General features: G+C 48.9%; 1 protein-coding gene across 8 annotated transcripts in view; it reads right to left on the reverse strand.

Moving 5' to 3' along the window:
* Nucleotides 1-19,057, reverse strand: part of SEZ6 (seizure related 6 homolog) — a 110,804-nt gene extending 91,747 nt beyond the window's left edge. For 7 of the 8 annotated variants that reach the window (XR_014541907.1, XR_014541908.1, XR_014541909.1 and 4 more), the window contains exon 1: nt 18,553-19,056. Coding sequence is in view for 2 of the 8 variants with exons in the window: in XM_083587551.1 (XP_083443677.1) it covers nt 18,553-18,619 (67 nt within the window). In the remaining 6 variants the exon portion in view is untranslated. Of the gene's footprint in view, nt 1-18,552 lie in introns of all 8 variants that reach the window. The other variant, XM_083587552.1, reaches the window with a different exon arrangement.
* Nucleotides 19,058-20,245: the final 1,188 nt, after the last annotated feature.

The following is a 20,245-nucleotide window of genomic DNA, read 5'->3' on the forward strand; positions in this document are numbered from 1 at the left end:
TCCTCCAGCACCAGAATTCAAAAGCATCCATTCTTTGGCGATCAGCCTTCTTTATGGTCCAGCTCTCACTTCCATACATCACTACTGGGAAAACCATAGCTTTAACTATAAGGACCTTTGTCGGCAAGGTGATGTCTCTGCTTTTTAAGATGCTGTCTAGGTTTGTCACTGCTTTTCTCCCAAGAAGCACGCGTCTTTTAATTTTGTGGCTGCTGTCACCATCTGCAGTGATCATGGAGCCCAAGAAAGTAAAATCTCTCACTGCCTTCATTTCTTCCCCTTCTATTTGCCAGGAGGTGATGGGACCAGTGGCCATGATCTTCGTTTTTTTGATGTTGAGCTTCAGACCATATTTTGCGCACTCCTCTTTCACCCTCATTAAAAGGTTCTTTAATTCCTCCTCACTTTCTGCCATCAAGGTTGTGTCATCTGCGTATCTGAGGTTGAGAGCAGCAGTTACCCCATGAGAACTTTGTTATGTAGGGGGGGGTCCCTCTTGCCCCCTTAAAGCCCCGGGAGCCCCCTCGCAAGCCGTTCCCTGAGACCCGCCAGCACTAGCTGCGAGGAGGAGCCACAGTCAAGACAGAGATCCCGTTACATAAAGAAGCCATATGTTGTCCGCGCTAATCCCAGGGTTGTGATCAACGCTAAAGACGTCAACATATCCCTCCTGAGACCGATGGCAACGCAACACCTGTGCTATCCCCTCTCCAGGGGTGGGTGAATCTGTAGGATGTGGGGACCCCCTCTGTTGCCATGTCGGGGGCCAGCAACCCAGTGTGGCTTCTGAGGCAGGTCAGGTAAGCATTTAAAAGGAAAGTTGACCCATTTGTAGCCAGTTTGCTCTCTGAAAAAGCATTGCACAGAATTTGGTCACGTCCAAACCACCCCTCTCATAGAACCATAGAATTGTGGGGTTGGAAGGGACCCCAAGGGTCATCTAGTCCAACCCCTGCAATGGAGGAATCACAGCCAAAGCATCCCTGCGCTTCAGCCCAGCAATGCTCCTATAAACAGTCACGGCTTCCCCCAAAGGATTCTGGGAGCTGTGCCTTAAGGGTGCTGAACATTGTTAGAAGATGCCGCATTGCGTTACAGTTCCCAGAGCTGGAATTTCCCCTGTTTTTTATTTTTTGTTTCATAAAATTTATGCATTGCTTGATTGTTAAAAAAACTGAAAACAAACATACCCTTAAAGTAGTTTACAAAAAGAAAATCAATTTGCAAGAATACTTGAAAATGCTGAAACTAAAACTCACCTCAGCTTTCTAAGCCCCTGGACAGCCTTGCCCAAACATGAATGTTTTTAGCAGGTGGCAAAAAGAGTGCAGGGAAGGGGCCCTGCTTGAGGTCAACAGGCAATAATCATGGTTTCTCCCACAGGATTCTTGGAGCCGTGCTGTGTAAAGGGTGCCAAGAGTCTTTTGGAGACGCCGTGCAGCACTGCAGTTCCCAGAGTGGTTTCTGAACCAATCTCCCATCACAGGGAACTCTGGGGATTGTAGCTCTGGCACTGGAGTGTGTCTCTGTGTCTCTGTGTGTGTCCGTACGACTCTCATCACCTTTAACAAACTACACTTCCCAGAATTCTTTGGGGGAAGCCATGACTGTTCGAAGTAGGTGCTTTAAATGGATGGTGAGAATGTGGCCTTTAAGAGAGGGGGAAAGAGATGGGGAAGGATAGGCCAGGGTCCACAAATGCCACGCCCTGAATGAACGAAGCCATTTTAGCCTCACAGCAGACCACTAGGCCACCTTGCCTAGCGTTACTTAGACTTAAGGTAGAAGCTTTCTGTGCAGAAGGTCCCGGGTTCAGTCCCCCAAGAGCATCTTCAGGAAGGGCTGGGAAAGACTCCTGACCTGAAACCCTGGACAGCTGCTACCAGTCAGTGCAGACAACACTGAGCTAAAGGGACCAAGGGTATGACTTAGTACACCTGGTCTTCAGGGTCTCAAACAGGAAGTCTTGTGGGATGTGAAACGCAAGAGCAGTCAAGTACAACATCCCTAGAGTGGACATAAAAGGGGATGTCTGGACCAGCCAGTCAGAACGTCCTGTTTCTCATGTCTGGAACAGACTTCCTCTGCATGTGATTAGAGGTGGGCGTGGCCTCATCCGTGCAGGTAGCAAAAGCATAGGACTGGCTGCCAGCTCTCTCTCTCTCTGACTACTTTTGTCAAAGAAGCAACATCTGCTTAGCGAAAGATGCTCTCTTGCCAAGAGAGGACAAAGGGACTGTCTCCTTATGAGATAGTTTCCAGGTGTATGTTACTTTTCTAAGCCAGGTCTGCCTTCTGGGATCCAATTGTGAACAGAATGTGAGTGAGTAAACTCTTTTTATACTTTTATAGAAGACTGTCGTGTCTTATCTTTTTATGAGGGACTAAAGGGGAATTACATTTAAAACATATTATAGAGGCTTTAGCGAGCCTGAGCAAACACTTCCGCTGTGTCAGTTTAAAAAGGGGAATGTTACTCTGCTAAATTGTGGAACTTGTTAAGTTGGAAAGGCTATAATCAAACAATATAGCCTCCCTGCATCCCTGAACATTCCCACAAGTCTTCCCCCAGCCCTACCTGGAGATGCCCTTGAGAATTGAACTCAGGGCTTCTGTATACAAAGCGGGGGGTCTACCAAAGTGCTGTGGCCCTTCCCTCACAAAGTGAGGCTCCAGTCCTCATGGTTCTGAACTCAAGGCTGATTTGAACAGGAACACAGAATACTGCCTTTCATTCTTGGTTCGTGCCGGGGGTTTTCTTCAGTTATGCAATAATATGTATGCATTTGTTGTTGTTGTTTAGTTGTGTCTGACTCTTTGTGACCCCCTGGACCAGAGCACGCCAGGCACTCCTGTCTTCCACTGCTTCCCGCAGTTTGGTCAGACTCATGCTGGTAGCTTCAATAACACTGTCCAGCCATCTCATCCTCTGTCGTCCCCTTCTCCTTGTGCCCTCCATCTTTCCCAGCATCAGGGTCTTTTCCAGGGAGTCTTCTCTTCTCATGAGGTGGCCAAAGTCTTGGAGCCTCAGCTTCAGGATCTGTCCTTCCAGTGAGCACTCAGGGCTGATTTCCTTCAGAATGGAGAGGTTTGATCTTCTTGCAGTCCATGGGACTCTCAAGAGTCTCCTCCAGCACCAGAATTCAAAAGCATCCATTCTTTGGCGATCAGCCTTCTTTATGGTCCAGCTCTCACTTCCATACATCACTACTGGGAAAACCATGGCTTTAACTATACAATATGTATGCAAACTTCAGAATATTTATTTGCCACATCCATCTAGCTCAGCACTATCCCTAACAAGAAAGTAAGATTCCAGTCCTCAGCAGACAACGGAGACACCCTCACCCAGTTTTCAGATATCTCCAGCCCAACGTGGAGATGCCAGTGGGGCCTTCTGCATGCAAGGCAGGTGCCCCCCCCTTGCACCATGGAGCTCCTTCACAGGGAGGGGGGTCAGCAGTGAGAAAGAGCGGGGTGGATTTCGGAAGCTCACCGCAGCGAGAAGTGGAACAGAAAAGCTTTCTACGCAAGTGGGGAGAGGTGGGCAGCGGGAGCTGGAGTACCTGCCAATGTACTGGAGGAAATGAGCCTCTGCTCGCCCCCCGCCCCCCCAGGATTCCAGCCTGCCTGACCTCTATTAACCAGGGTTAGCTTTGTTTCAGTTGCCTGCCTCCGTGGGGAAGCTGCAGCACTGATGTCCTTGACTGCCCTCGCCAAGCAGAGCGAGGAAGGGAGGGAGGGAGGGATGTCCCTGGCCACATATGTGCAGAGACAAAAAGGCTTTAGCGATGGACAGAGGGGCAACGGGAACAAGAGGCCAAAGAACGGCAGCCGCCGGTTCCAGATAAGGCGGGAGAGGGGGAATTGCATCCAGGTCTCCTTCTGATATCAGAAATCCCCCAGTTTGCTCTTCCTCAAACAATGCATGAAATGAAACTCAGGTTATCCTCTGTGATTCGCACGGCTCCAGAGCTGAGCTGCGTTCATTATCCTGAAAGCAAAGCAAGGCTTCCAGGCCTCCTGTTCCATGGCTCCAAGTCAAAAATGGTAGAAAAATGTGTCTCTTAAGGATAACTGTACCTATGAATGCATCTGTCTATCATCTATCTATTTCTATCTATCTATTATCTATCATCTATCTATCTATATCTATCTATCTCTATCTATCATCTATCTATCATCTATCTATCTATATCTATCATCTATCTATATCTATCTATCATCTATCTATCTATCATCTATCTATCATCTATCTATATCTATCTATCATCTATCTATATCTATCTATCATCAATTTATCATCTATCTATCATCTATCTATCTATCATCTATCATCTATCTATATCTATCTATCATCAATTTATCATCTATCATCTATCTATCATCTATCTATCTATCATCTATCTATCATCTCTCTATCTATCATCTATCTATTATCATTACAGTGTAACACACTGTTAAACTGTGGAACTCCCTCCCACAGGAGGCAGGGATGACCACCAATCTAGATGGCATTAAAGGACGATTGGACAAATTCATGGAAGAGGAGAGGGTGATCGTTGGCTGCTAGCCAGGATAGCTCTGCTCTGCCTCCACAGCTGAAGGCAGCCATGCTTCTGAATACCAGTTGCTGGAAGAAGGCACAGGAAGGGAGAGTCCTCTTGTGCCCAAATCCTGCTCAAATCATAGAATTGTAGAGTTGTAAGAGACCTTGAGGGTCATCTGGTCCAGCCCCTGCAATGCAGGAATCTCATCTAAAGTATGAATTGTGGGGATGTTCAGGGATGCAGGAGAGGATATATTGTTTGGTTATAGCCTTTCCAACTTGTGTTAACAAGTTCACAATTTAGCAGAGTAACATTCCCCTTTTTAAACTCAGCGGATGCGTTTGCTCAGGCTCGCTAAAGCCTCTATAATAACTGTGCTGGTATTTTCCCCTTATTCCCTCATAAAAGATAAGACACGACACAGTCTTCTATAAAAGTATAAAAAAGGTTTACTCACACATCATTCTGTTCACAATAGGATCCCAGAAGGCAGACTTAGCTTAGAAAAGTGACATACACCTGGAAACTATCTCATAAGGAGACAGTCCCTTTGTCCTCTCTTGGCTGGAGCCAAGAGAGCATCTTTGGCTAAGCAGATGTTGCTTCTTCGATGCATGTAGTCAAAGAGGGAGAGATGGCTTTCCTGCCCTGTGCTTTTGTCGTTACCTGCACAGGTGAGGCCACGCCCACTTCTAGTCACATGCAGAGGAAGTCTGTCGCAGCCCAGAAGGAAACAGGAAGTTTACCTGCTGGCTGGACAAACATTCCTCCCCATGTGTAAACATGCTCACTCTAGGAATGTTGTACTTGACTGCTCTTGTGTTCTACATCCCACATGCATGACAGACGGCCATCCAACCTCTGCTTAAAAACCTCCAAGGAAGGTGATTCTACCACCTTCCAAGGAAGTCTGTTCTCCTGTTGAACACCTCTTACTCTCAGAAAGTTCTTCCTAATGTTTAACAAGAAACTCCTTTCTGGCTGGCTGCTGTGAGAACAGGATGTTGGATTGATGGGCCACTGACCCGAAGCAGCAGATTACATATATTTGTGAAAATAACACACAGCAAGCAATTATGGCAGGGGAAATAGCTTGCAAAGGTGTGTCCACGAAATTAGCACAAAAATACTGATGAATTTTCACGAGGACTCTGGGCAGGGAGAGAGATGGGTTTGCAAACGGATGCAGAAATGCAGGGAATTTGTGTGAAGACTGAAAAAAAATAGGGAGCAGAAAGGAACCAAGAATCATCCGATATTAGTTAGAGAAGAGGGATTGTTCCCATAGTTTCAGCTTTTCTCCCCACCGAGTGGACAAGCTAAAATCTCGGCTTCTGCAACGTCTTTGCAAGAGGCACCCAAGCAAATCACTATTGGCATCCTGCCGGCTTTTTAGGAAGCACCTGTTTACCCAGGCATTCCCTTGATCTCCCGACCCAAGCCTCCTGTTTTAATTGCCGCGCTGTCTGATTGCCTGCTTCAATTACGCTCGTTTATTTCAGTGTTTTAGAAGGGATCGTTTCGTTGTTGGGTTTTTCGCGATTCACCTTTTGATATTTCTGTACCTGCTTTGCACACCTTGCAAGCTGCTTGGGCAAGTATGTTGGCGTTAAGCAGTAAATAAATTCCATAATCACCTTCCGAACCTTCACGGGAGGCGGCCCACCAGAAGCTCCAAAGGAAAACCAGTAACACTCCCCTCCTGCAGTTTCCAAGCAACTGGGATTCAGAAACATTGTGGGGGCACAGCATAGCCAACCTGGCTAACATAGGTGCCAACTCCCATTAAGGCGTTGGGCACCCGCAAATTTCAGTGCCAGGGCCATGCATGCTGCGTGGCACCCATGGCCCCAGGCACTCCTGCTGGCTAATAGGCAATGATGATGATGATGATGATAATAATAATAATAATAATAATAATATTAATAATGCCCCCCAGACCCATACCTGCCCCTCCCCTCCTCTCAGAATCTCCTGCCTCCCTTGGTTTAATGGCAGAGCTGGTCCTCTAGCAACCTCTGGAAAGCTCATAATGAGATAATCCATTTTCTCCTCCCTTTTTTGGGGGGGAGACCACACCCCTCCCCCACTCCAAGGAGCTGCCCGTCAGAGAGCCACGTCACTCCTGCGCTCTCAAGGAGAAAGATGTAACACGCTCCCCAGATCCCCTTAGCGAGATTAATTACGACGTGCCTGGCCCCAGCTAAAAATACAGATATCTCTGGAAAGCTGTAATTTTCCTGCACTCAGAGCAGAAAGAGAAACGCAGGCCTGCTGGCGCATCGCATTCCCTCGCCGCCTCTTCCACCGCCTCCACACAGAGAAAAACCTGCTTGCTGGGTTGCCAGGGCCGATTCCCCTCAGGCGCCAAAGGGGCCTCCTCACACCAGCATCTGGTCTCCTCAGGTGATCTTCCGATCTGTCCCAGGTGAACACAGCGGCACACTGTGATGCGCCCCAATTCTGATGCTTGGGGTGGCGATCCGAACTCCTTGGCTGAAGCCCCCTTCTCAGCCTGCACATTACTTACTAAGTTGCCCCTAAGTTGCTCACTGAACAACAGACCCACAGCCCTCTCCTGGGGGGGGGGGGGGAAAGATGTATCTCTTTCTTGCTCTCAAAGACATATTTATGCACCCACACAGCAAACTTTGCTCTGGCAGCTACAAAAATGTGAGCTAGTCTGCAAAAAGTTTGAGGCGGCAGGTGGAATTTTATTTTATTTTATTGTATGTTTAGCTGTAGAGCAGGCAGCCCCCAACCTTCGGCCCTCCAGATGTTTTGGACTACAATTCCCATGATCCCTGACCACTGGTCCTGTTAGCTAGGGATCATGGGAGTTGTAGGCCAAAACATCTGGAGGGCCACAGGTTGGGGGTGCCTGGTGTAGAGGAACCAAAGGCATGGCTTGCCATTGTGGAAACACAAGATCCCGTGGACCTCCGATGAAGTTGAAGGGTGGAAGATTCAAGACTGATAGAAGGACACACACACCTTCATGCAGCGCATAGTTAGACTATAGAACTCTCTGCTACAGGAGGCAGTGATGGCCACCAAGCTACATGGCTTTAGAAGAGGGTTAGACAAATTCATGGTGGCTATTTATGGCTATTTGCCAGGATGGCTTTGCTCTGCCAGCAACTCTCTGGTCAAGAATTCTGTTCTCACAGTGGCCAACCAGAAAGCAGGATTTGAGTACAAGAGGAATCTCCCCTCCTATGGTTTCCAGCAGCTGGTATTCAGAAGCCTTCGTTACATATCTTTAGGCACGAGGTGAAAACATTTCAAGCTTTATGAGGAATGGTTGAAAGAGTTGGGGATGTTAACCTGGAAAACAGGAGACTACTGAGAGGATATATTTTGAAGCCTACATTGGCTCCCAGGACGTTTCCAAGCACAATTCCAAGTGTTAGTGCTGACTTTTAAAGCCCTAAACGGCCTCGGCCCAGTAGACCTGAAGGAGCATCTCCACCACCATCATTCAGCCCGGACACTGAGGTCCAGCTTCGAGGGCCTTCTGGCGGTTCCCTCCCTGTGAGAAGTGAGGTTACAGGGAACCAGGCAGAGGGCCTTCTTGGTGGTGGCGCCCTTTGGAACGCCCTACCACCAGTTGTCAAGGAAATAAACAACTATCTGACTTTTAGAAGACATCTGAAGGTAGCCCTGTTCAGGGAAGTTTATTATGTCTAATATTTTACAATTTTTTATGTGCTGAAAGCTGCCCAGAGTGACTGGGGAAACCCAGCCAGATGGGCAGGGTATAAATAATAAGATTGTTATTGTTATTATATGGTGGCCATCTTCAGATATCTCAAGGGCTGTCACATGGCCAATGACCTCAAGTTAAAAGGAAGCAGATTCCCACTCAACATCAGGAAGAACTTTCTGGCGACAAGAGTTGTTCAACAATGGAAGAGACTGTTGATCCGTCATGTTGCTTCAGCTGAGATTCCTGCATTGCAGGGGGTTGGACTAGATGACCCTGTGGGGTCCCTTCCCACTCTGCAGTTCTATGATTCAACCAGGCATTTGGCCGAATACCATTCCATGGCTTTTTAAATGTGTTTGTGGGAGGGGGGGCCACCGGCTTGTTTTTGTTTTATTATGTATTTTGTATTTTCATTTCGTATTTTTCTGTTGCAAAGCACCCTGGGATCTTCAGATGAAGTGTGGTATACAAATAATAATAATAATAATAATAATAATAATAATATTAATAGCTGCCTTCCACCATAGAGGCAGAACATAGGCATCCTGGCTAGTTGCCACAGATCGCCTTCTGCTCCGTGAAATGATTTGACTGCCTGCTGCAGCAACTGCTGGGACCGGGTGATTCCTAATGGCAGTTCGCTTGCTTCTTTCATTTCCAATATTGGATTTTAATGTGCTACAATTTGCATTCCACGGGATTTCACACTGTAGGACAATAAAAGACAATGGAAGGAATCAAAGAAGCAATAATATATATATATATTTTAACAAAATCAATGTGGATGTTTAACGCAGACCTCCCGAATGAAGCTCACAGGGCTATGGTGGTCCATGGGTCACACTTTGAGAGCCCCCATCCAAAGGTGATATACGGTCTCTGTCATTGGGGTGCGGCCTTCAATCTGGGGGTGCTCTGACTCTCGAGGAGACGGCCTTCAAAGCCCCACTGCAGCTCCTCTGGCTGTATTCCTTCAGCTCTGAAAGAGGTTGCCCCACGGGGGCTTCCAAAGCCGCCAGGGTGTTTTAAAAGGGCCGCAACAGCTTTTTCTATCCGCTTTTATGAAACCCTGCTCGCTGTTTAATAGAACGTTTAGCTTCACAAGGGATCTGCTTGTACTTATTGCAGAAGGTTTAACAGCTCTCTCAAAGCACGTCCAGCAAGGTTTGCCTCTCCAGGTGGGGAGGGCAGAAGGGAAGGCAGAGCAACGGGAGCCATGGACTTGTAAGGCTGCAAGGGACCCCCAGGGGTCATCCAGCCCAACCCGCTGCTGCAACGCAGGAATCGTGTCTCAAGAATCCCTGGCAGGTGGCCCCTATTTCCCTCCCAGAGCTACAATTCCTGGAGCCGTTCTCAACCATCATTCTCTGGGAACTCTGGGAAGGGGAGAGGGGGCGCCAAACAACTTTCAGCAGTTCCCAGAATTCTTTGGGGGGAAGCTGCAGCTGCTAATAATAATAATAATAATAATAATAATAATAATAATAATATTTTATTTATTTATTTATACCCCGCCCTCCCCGGCCAGAGTCGGGCTCAGGGCGGCTAACACCAATAAAATCACAGTAAAAACATAATAGGGGGGGGGGGGGAAACAATTTAAAATACAGGTTAAAATGCAATGTAAAAAGCAGCCTCGTTTTAAAAGTAGCCGATAGATCAAGACTATAAGGGGAGGGCAACATAAGGGTCAGACTGAGTCCAAACCAAAGGCCTGGCGGTCATCAAAGTGTCATCAAAGTGACTTTTAAGTGCTTGTTGTGAATGCTGCCCCTAGCAGGACTCAGCAGGGAGGAGGAAGAGGAGGAGGGGGGAAATATTAGGCGTTAGCTCCGCCTTTCATTGGCTGTGGCTCTGCCCTGTCTTTCTGCCCCCCACCTCAAAAGCAGCCCCCTGCCAGCAATATTTCTCTCCCTCCATTCCAAGGCACCCAAGAAGAGTTCAAGATGTGCGACACCAGTTTGGCTTTTTTTAAAAAACACACACACACCCTGCGATTTCGACACTTAGCGGTTCGTGTTCCTTTTGCCTCCTGGCCCCAGGAGATGCCGGATGGCGCGCAGTTGTCCTCTGGCTCCATCCCAGGAGCCGGGAGTTTGCTAAAAGGTTAGCCCACCGTCCTCGCTCCCCCGAGGATGCGCTTCTGGTGCCCTGAGGCGTCCGCTGAGAGCCAGCTGCTCCTCTCTCTCTCTCTCTCTCTCTCTCTCTCTCTCTCTCTCTCACACACACACACACACACACGCGCGCGCACACACAGAGAGAGAGAGAGAGAGAGAGAGAGAGAGAGAGAGAGAGAGAGAGAGAGAGACGAACAGAGCGCACCAAGCCCAGGAACTCCGAGGGAAAGAAAGCGCCAGCTGTCCGCCACGTGTGGCTTCCAAGACGCCCCCCTCTCCTCCCCATTACAGTGGTACCTCGGGTTACAGACGCTTCAGGTTACAGACTCCGCTAACCCAGAAATAGTACCTCGGGTTAAGAACTTTGCTTCAGGATGAGAACAGAAATCGTGCTCTGGCGGCGCGGCAGAGGCCCTATTAGCTAAAGTGGTGCTTCAGTTTAAGAACAGTTTCAAGTTAAGAACGGACCTCCGGAACGAATTAAGTACCTAACCCGAGGTACCACTGTATATGCAAAGCGGCTAAGACAGTACCAGCTAATTGCCCCAAAATGAACGCGGAGGCGGGTGAGGACTGAGTCAGGGGTTCGGGGCGGCCGGCACAACTCGCGCCAGGCTCGTCGTTAGTTTAGGAAGGTGCGAAGACGCCTTAGACCGAGTCAGACCGTCGGCTCCAGTCTTAGCCAGTGCCGGATTAAACCCTGCGGAGGCCCCTAGGCAATCGGAATCATATCGCGCCGCCCTCGCAAATTATCTCCTAATACGTTTGTTATTTTAGCAACCCACAATTTTAATAACCCACAATTTCCAAAATCAAACCAAAATTATTTTGATCTTTTGTGGAGCCCATAGGCAGTAATGCATTTAGCCCAGTGTTGTTGGCAATGACTGGCAGCAGCAGCCGCTCTCATGGGTTGCAGGCATTCCCAAAGGAGGTGCAAATGGGGATTCAACCTGGGACCCCCCCCCCCCCGCATGAAAAGTAAGGACTCTACGCCTTCCCTAAGGTGCTTCCTTTCAATATAAAGTAAGACACTGGTCCTCATGATTCTGAATTAAGTGCTGATTCAGAAGGGCATGTGGGAAGATGCTTGATACTGAGTCAGGCCATTGGTCCAGCTACTCCAGTAAACATCGTGCCCTCCAGATGTTTGGGCTTCTTCACTGCCATTGGCTACATTGGCTAGGGCTGATGGGAGTTGGAGTCCAACAATATCAGCAGGCAACATAGGACTGTTCCTAGTCCCTGCCTGGATATTTGGTTCAATTTATCATTTTATTTTATGTAGGTCATTTTATTATTTTAAAAAATGCACCCAGAGTAAACCCTTTGAAAATAATGTGCCTGTTAGTCATGTTCATTATTTTCAAAGGGTCTCCTCTGAGCAGGGCTGGCACTGAACAGAAGAAGAGCCCAGATGGGTCAGGCCAGCATCCTGTTCTTACAGTTGGCCAACCAGCTGCCCCAAAGGGAAGCCCACAAAAGCCTGGGCACTAAAGCAAATCTCCCAACCTGTGGCTTCCAGGAACTGGGATTCAGATGTATGGCTGCCCATGGAGAGCCATTGTGGCTAACAGCCTTATCCTTCACGAATTTGTCTGGTAGCCATCTCTGCCTCCTGTGGCAGAGAGTTCCATAGTTTAACAATGTGCTCCTATTCCATGGTTGAATTAGCCACAACTTAACTATAGCTGCAACCCTAAGTCTCAAAGTGGTTTAGAATACTACATATCATACCAGGACTTAGCTGAGATTCCTGCATTGCAGTGGGGGTTGACTAGATGGTCTCTGGGGTACCCTCCAATTCTATGATTCTATGGACCTGGGCGCACCTTCTGCATGCATATCAGATGTATGGACGATTCCCAGAATTTGATGAACATCGACTGCTGCATCTTGCCTACAGCGGTTTTCCTAATTATGATTTAGATGAAGTAGTACCTGCATTTCAGGCCGATGTGGGCTTCCTGCCAATCATTTTCATTGGATCACCTCAGTTTCTGGCATTTCTGAGTGAGTGAGAGAACAGTCGTTCATTCTCTCCCCAGTATCTTGCTTATGGATCAATCCTTGGGAGGGGGAGGAAAAAAATTCCATCCCAGCAAATATTTATGCGTGTTCCTCCTTAAAATTCATGCCCAAGGCATTTCCCTGGAGGGACTGCGTTTTGTTGGAACACGTCCAACACTGGGTATCTATCTATTGGGAGCAAAGATCTCCATGACGGTTCCCAAGAGACATCCCGCGGCAAGGTTCTCAGGGCGTCCGGTTCTTAAGACCGGCCCTATCATTAGGCAGAGTGAGAAAGCTGCCCCAGAGGCATCACTCCCGATAAATTACTCTGCGCCAGCACTTAACAACTGCTATGCTAGTCTGTTGTTATGGAGGAAACTGTTTCGTCAAGTAAGTTTCAATGGCCAGTCGTGGAACTGGACGCTGTATGCATGTGAACTCATGTGTTTGTGTCTCTGTGTGTGTACACCATTTTCTTCCTGGCCTCTGGTGGAAAAATGCCTTGAGCTGGCCCTGCAAGCGGTGTCAGGAATTGCTGGGCCCTGTGTGTGCTGCTGCCCCTTGTGGGGATCTGCTGAACTGCAGGCGGCAAACTATGGACTGGCTCGACCCACCCATGGTGACAATTGACTGCTTCTGGACAGGATGGAATACTGGAGGGCTTCCTGCTCCGGCTTGGCTGTGATCAGGTGACAAGGTCTTCCTGCAGCCTGGTGGCTCTGACTTAATCTTTGGCCCTGGCTGTTGGCAGGCAACTGTTTAAGAATTAGTGCCTGAGTTTAATTTTTTCCTCTTCCCTCCCTGTACCTTCTCCCTTGTGTATCGTGTTCTTTCAGACAGAGAGCCTGTGGGCAGAGGCTGCCTTGTTTTAACTGACTGTGTGTATGCCACTCTGGGAACCTTTTTGGCTGAAGAGTGGGCTACAGATACTCCAGAGAAACAAACAAACCAGAGGTCTCAGTCATGCTAAGGCGTTCTCAGCTATCTCCCCCTACACAGATTCACAGAAGCCTCTGCAGGTGATTTCTGTAATATATCTATTTATTTGCTGTGTTTTTATATATCTTTTCTGCCAAGGTGCTTTACAATTTTAAAAATACATATGTAAAATTAGTCCCAGCAGGAAAAAGAGACAGTAGAAAAGGAGACATTCCAAAATTGAGCAAACCCTGATGGCTCTGTCTGCATCTCTCCCTGTCTTAATTAAGCTTCCCTCCTCATGGAAACAGAGAAATCTGTTGCTGGTGCAGCCAGTGAGACCATTAGAATAGAGCCTGGCTGCTGGATCAGACCAAAGGGGGCCCATCTAGCATCCTGTTACCACAGTGGCCAACAAAATATCCAGTTTGGGAAGCCTGCAAGCAGGACTTGAGCACAACATGAACTCTCCAGCTGTTCCCCACCATCTGGTATTTTGGGGTAGGCTGCCCCTGGGTATGGAGGTTCTGCTACCCCAGCAGACCTCCATAAGAAGAGCCCTGGTGGATCAGACTGAAGTCCTCTCTAGCCCAACGTCCTGTTCCCACAGTGGCCAGCCAGATTCCCATGATGCAAAGCCAGCAAGCATGACCTGAGCACAACAGCATCATACTCTCCACTTGTTATTTTCAGAAGCTGGAACCCAAAGGCAGGTTGCCTTTGAATTCTTTAACAGCAGGGACCATCAAAAATGGGATGGCCAGGTAGATGATGGTATACTTACCTTAGGAATTGTCTGCGGACATGCCTAACCTAACAAACACTATCCCAGGGGGCACCCTTTGGTGCTGGGGCACTATTAAGGTTTTCCCTTGGCACTCATGAACCCTCATAGTAACATGAGAAGGGCCTGCTGGATCAGGCCAAGGCTCCATTACTGCCTTCTGACAGTTGGGGGTGTGTGTCTGTCCCTTTGTGCCTCTCTCAGAGCCGCTGGATTCTGAGCGCACACCTGATTTAATTGTAGATCAAAAAAAAGGAAGTAAGCAAAATTAGCCCCAGCCAGCACAGGCCTCTGCACACCCCACAAAACCAAGCCCTTCTCCTTCTGCTCTTGCAAAAGACAAGGGGGAGGGGGGTCATGCCCACCAGCGGGCAAAGCCCCCAAGCAAAGCTCACATGAGGATTAACACCTTCCCCAGAGTCCCCCTTCCTCTGCGGAAAAGGATAGCTCACCGATCTCTGGCTAAATCAGGCATGTGGTGTGACCAGCTCCAGGAAGGGAAGTTAATATCGGAGTGATTCGCTAGGATCAAACCGGGGATTTGTTACAAATCTGAAAGTCTGATTTCTCCCAACCGGCAATCCGTCTGTCCATCCTCAATTAATAGCCAAGAAGGGAGATCAAGGCCTGAAGCAGCAGTTAAGCCGAGAGGCTTTCCCAATTTGGCACGGGCTCAGGAACTCAGCCTCGCTGCCAGGATGCTGCCTGCCTCTTCAAACCGGGCCAACAAAGAGGGGGAGGGGTGTATGTTCAGTGGCACCTGTGGGTGACTGAGGACCAGGGACCTTAAGGCCAAGACCTTGTCATGGCTTTGCTGTCATTACAAAAGATGAGGGGGCAAGCAAGGGGGAGGAGAGAAAGATTCAGAAAGCAGCCAGGCAGCTCTCAGGGAACCAGGCCTGTGAAGCAGCTAAGGGCTCATCGAATCATAGAATTATATAGTGGGAAGGGACCCCCAAAGTCAACCCCCTTCGAAGCAGAAATCGTAGCTAAAGAATCCCTGACAGCCTCTGTTTAAAAAAACCCCAATGAAAAGAGGTACCAGTTCCTCTCCTCTCTTTCTGGGGAAGAAGGCAAAAAGGTCAAAGGCATTTTTCTTTTTAAGTGATCACATGATGATATCTCAGTCACAGGAGAGAGAGAGAGCCCAGTTGTCAAGAGCATAAACTGATCGTGAAATAAACTGGCCATCTTCAACCTGGTGCCCTCCAGATGTTCTGGACTGCCACTCCTTTGGCCAAGAAAAGCTCAACAACTTTTGTGTCTGGATTTTCACTTTTTGAAATATGGCAACCCTACCATAGCTAAGGGGACACGGGTGGCGCTGTGGGTTAAACCACAGAGCCTAGGACTTGATGACCAGAAGGTTGGCGGTTCAGATCCCCGCGACGGGGAGAGCTCCCGTTGCTCGGTCCCTGCTCCTGCCAACCTAGCAGTTCAAAAGCACATCAAAGTGCAAGTAGATAAATAGGTACCGCTCCGACAGGAAGGTAAAGGGCGTTTCCGTGCGCTGCTCTGGTTCGCCAGAAGCGGCTTAGTCATGCTGGTCACATGACCTGGAAGCTGTATGCCGGCTCCTTCACACAAATAGAATGACTTGTTTGGCCCTGTCTCCTAAGGCGAGGTCCCTTTTTCTATCTGAGAGTCCTCCCGCTGCAACACACACACATGCTCACCTTGCTCCACCTTCCTAAACTCCAATGTCCATCTGGACTTTGATTTCTTTGGAAGACGCTGGTGAGGAACCACTTGAGATCGCTCTGCCTGCACTGGTCTCTCTTCAAGACCCTTGACCCACCCCTGTCCCCAGTCACACAGTTCAGGGGCCCCCAAACCAGGCTTCTCCCTCATTGCCATTGCATCCTTGGTGTGGCGGGGAACCTATACGACTTCATTGTCTGCGATTACAAAACCAGGATTACATCCTTAATGCAGAGCACCTAGGTGCAACGTTGTGTATTTTTCAGAAACTACGCAGGTTCTCAAAGCTCACACAGCCTTAGAAGTCAAGTTTCACCTTGGACTGGCCAACAGGATTCCTAAGACAACACCCCCAAACCCTGTATTAAAATCCGGGGGGGGGGGGAACCATGCAGCTGTGTGTTTACCAAAAGGATATCGTTTGGGAAGGGTGGCGAGTGCGGATCATCCGCTCCCTGACTACACAGGAGAGCATCTGTCTATACAGACCTGGTTACCATGACATACAGTTATATATATGTGTGTGTGTGTGTGTGTGTAATATGGAATAACGATTACAGCGAATGTCCTTACAATAGGCCACTTTCCCTTGATTTCAATCTCGGTTGCACCCAGAAGCAGGGCCTTTCATGTGTGGTGCAGAGCTTTTTCACCCCCTGCCTTAAAATGGCATATCAGCATCCTTTTGAAAAATTGCACTTCAAAATGCACAAGAGCAAATATAAATCAGGGACAAGGGGAGTTGTTAACTTATTGTTACAATCAAGGTATTGTGCCTCTTTTCTCGGTTGTGACACAGGGAGACAGATGGGAGGCGGGGTGTGCATTAACGATTCGTCCATTATTTGGAATAAATCCAAGGGAACAATTTAAAACAAAAAATTCAAAAGGCTTCACATTTATTCATGGAGCAATCCTAATCACAGGGCGGTGTGTGTGTTCGTGCATACATGTGTGTGAGAGAGAGATAGAGCCATCAACCCAACTTTGGAAATACTTTAACAAAGGATATAAGTCCAATTTGACTTTTTGTTGTTGACGGTGACAACACCCACCTCCTCGCAACCCAGTTTTAAAAGTCCTGGAATAGATTCAGGACTTTTCAGCTGAGGTTAGATGGCCATCTGTCATGGAAAAATTAGTTGAGATTCCTGCATTGCAGGGGGTTGGACTAGATGACCCTCGGGGTCCCTTCCGGCTCCACGATTCAATGATTCTATGAAGGGGACACCTTGTCCTCAGTACCTGAAACAGCACAATCCTCTATAAGCCCCGCTGAGAGGGGAGAGGCAGGAAACTGGATCACAGCCTTGGCAGTTCAGAATCTCTTGGAGGGGAAGAAGAGGTGTCGAAAGGGACTGTGTCCCTGTAAATGGCGCACTGCCCCACTTTCGCAAGACCCCTTCCAAATCCCCCTAGTAAGTCTGAGAACACAGACCTTCCTTTTAAACATTTATTTTTAAAAGAAATGGGGATCAGGCATTCTCCCCAAGCTGTTTCTGCTATTTTCATGCATAAAATATTTTTGATATCTGTGCATGTTTTTCACTGCTTTAAAGATAAGTAAATAAAAAAAATTGTCCGGAGTTTATCGGCGGCACCTAGGTCCCTGTCAAATAGCAAACACTCGAAAGTTGCTTTGTAGAGCCTTGAATAAAAGGCAGTCTAATTACGCAAACAGAGAATCCACCCGATAACTATGTTCTCTAAGTAAAAACACACTCAGAAATTAAGAATCATAAATAATATCCCTTGGGACAGGGATGCCCCCCCCCCATCAGTGGACTGTTGCTCTAACCATTCACTGCTTCAGAATCCCTTAAGGCAACCCCCCTTTCCTTACAGATGAGCTAAATTAACCCCAGGGGAGCAAGTGGGCGCTTAGCCCTGCTTGATCTGGGATTAAAAACAGGATCAGACCTTGGCCGGTCCAGGGGAGACTGTGCAGACAGGAGTACGATTAAAGGACAGAGGTCAGGTTGACCCACTTTAAGAAGCCTGGCGGGTCCCTGGGGGTATCTCAAGAGAGGGGCTGGCAGATTCTAGAAGGCTTCCTTTTTGGGGAACCTTCTCTCCTCCTCTCCTAAAAAAAAAGTATTGGCGAGAGGAACTTGGAGAAGTTTCATACGAGGAGCGTCTCTGGATGATTATTATTATTTTAAATCCAATCCAGGAGAATCAAAACGGCCGTATGGGTTGAGGTTGCGGGGGCCGCTGGCTGGGAAAGGGGGCTGAGTTGCCCGAGGCGCCTGGCGAGACCCTCATTTGCAACACAGAGCAGCCTCCTGTAACCTAATTATATCAGCCGCTGGGCTCTTTTCCTTCTCGCCTGCGCGTACAGATTTGGGGTGTGTGTCAATTCTTCTCCGAGGGGATCGAACACGATTGTACGCTGTTTCCCCCTTGTTTTCCTCGCTCCGTCAAATAATAACATTCTCTCCCCCCTTTAAAACAACAACAAGATTAGCACGCACGGTGGGGTAATTACAAAGGGAACCCCCGAAGCTATTGGCTCGCAACCTGCTAAGAAAAATAAAACGGGCGGGGGGACGACAAGAGAAGAGGAGGCGAGATAAACAGGGGGTATTAAGAACGCAATTTATAGCGAAGCGGGTTTGGGGGAGTGAGGCTTGGATGCTAGGCAAAGCACTTTGTTATTTCCCCACACTCAGTCCCCCCGCCCCCAAATCTCACATCCCTAATAATGGAAGAGATGGAGGCGGCTTGCCTACCACCCCCCACCCCGAAGCGATCGCCTACCTTGCGCCCGGACCCCGAGGAGGGCTGCTAAGAGGAGACAGGTCGCTGGAGCCGGAGACCCCTTCATCGCCCGTCCAGGGGGGCTTCACGAGCGGAGAGGCGGAGAGGCTTCCACCGCGCCCCCAAGCAAGCGCTTTGGGGTTCTTCCCTCCAGGGCTGGCCGGCCGGCCGGGCTGCTGTCCCCCTTCGGCGATCTGCTCGGTCGAGGCTGGGACTTCTTCTCCTCTTCTTCCTCCTCCTCCTCCTCTAGACATCCGAGCTCCGCGACCAGCCCCCGAAGCTGCCGGCTCCGCGCGATGTACAGCCGGCGAGCGAGCGAGTGAGCAAGCGAGCGCCGCTTTCAGCACGGCGGACAGCGCCCAGCAGCGCCGGCGCCGGGGATCGCCGCCCGCCGGGTGCTGAAGGACAGCTCCTTACCGTAACGCTCCGAGTACGGCGACGCCGCAAATCCTGGAGAGCGAATCGCCTTGACTAACATCGGCCTAGCCTCGGGGGAGGGGAGCCCACCGCTTTCAGTGGGGGTGGGGGGCCAGGAAGAAAGAAACGCAACCTCCTCCCTCTCTCTTTCTCCCGTCCTTCTTGCCTGGAGGGTGGGATTCTAGCGAGCAAAGCAGACTCCCAAGTTCTGGAAGGAGAGAGCGTTCAATCACTTCCTATCTTCCACGAATCTTTTTTTTGTAGGTTGAGATCCCCTCTGGAGAGTTTCTATTCCCCGCCTACCTTCCCCCCTCCAAAAAAAATCCCCGCACAGGTGGAAAATGGGCTATCAAAGTAGGAGTGGGGGTTCTAAGCTCAGAAAGAGTGTGTTGAGGTAGGAAAAGGGGGTTCTTAGTCAAGGAAGGACTTCAACAGAGTGTGCCCTTTTCTGATGTCTGCTCCCACGAACCCCTTTTCCTCTTTCTCTCTCTCTCTCCACCCACCTCCCCTCCCTATCAACCCATCATCACCCCTCAAAAATGCTGATCTAAATACTCCCATCTACTTGCTCGGCGTTTTCAAATTCACGGGATAATGAAGATGGCTTTTGAGCATACAAAGGACAATAAATTATTACTTTGCGCTCAATAAATGCCAAGGCTGCAGGCAGCTGCATCAGCAGCAAACTGTGCTCACAGGAGAAGTGGGGAGGGGGTGTGGGGAGGGGGGAGAAGGAGAGGGAGCGAGAGAAAGAACTTAATTATCATTATATTATATAGTTAAAAGCCAATGGCATTTTGAGCCAAGCTCTGCAGAACAACCAGAGGCGGTTGTGGAGGGAAAGATCACCCCCTGCAAAAAACAAAAAAAACAAAAACAAAACCCCAGCCCACTCCTGCCAGTCAGCTCAAACCCTGGCCACCCAGGGGATTGATATAGTGCCCCCACCAATTGGCCCATGAATTTATGTCCTCTGGGCTTAGAGTAACTTGATCGGTCTGGACTCAGATGAGATGGATGGTTAAATCCCCACTGTGCTAAATCTCTGTTTGGACCAGGCCTGGCACAGAAACTCTCCTGCTGCTGTCGACAAAAGCCATCATAAGAATGCAGGGAGAGCCCTGCTGGATCAGGCCAATGGCCCACCTAGTCCAGGATCCTGTTCTCACAGTGGCCAACCAGATGCCCAATGTGGGAAACCCATAAGGGGGACCTGAGCACATCTCTCACCTTGCGGTTTCCAACAATTGGTACCGGCAAGCATTGCTGCCTCCAG

Source organism: Podarcis filfolensis (genome assembly GCF_964270895.1).
Source record: "Podarcis filfolensis genome assembly, chromosome: 15".
In the NCBI taxonomy this organism is placed as follows: domain Eukaryota; kingdom Metazoa; phylum Chordata; class Lepidosauria; order Squamata; family Lacertidae; genus Podarcis; species Podarcis filfolensis.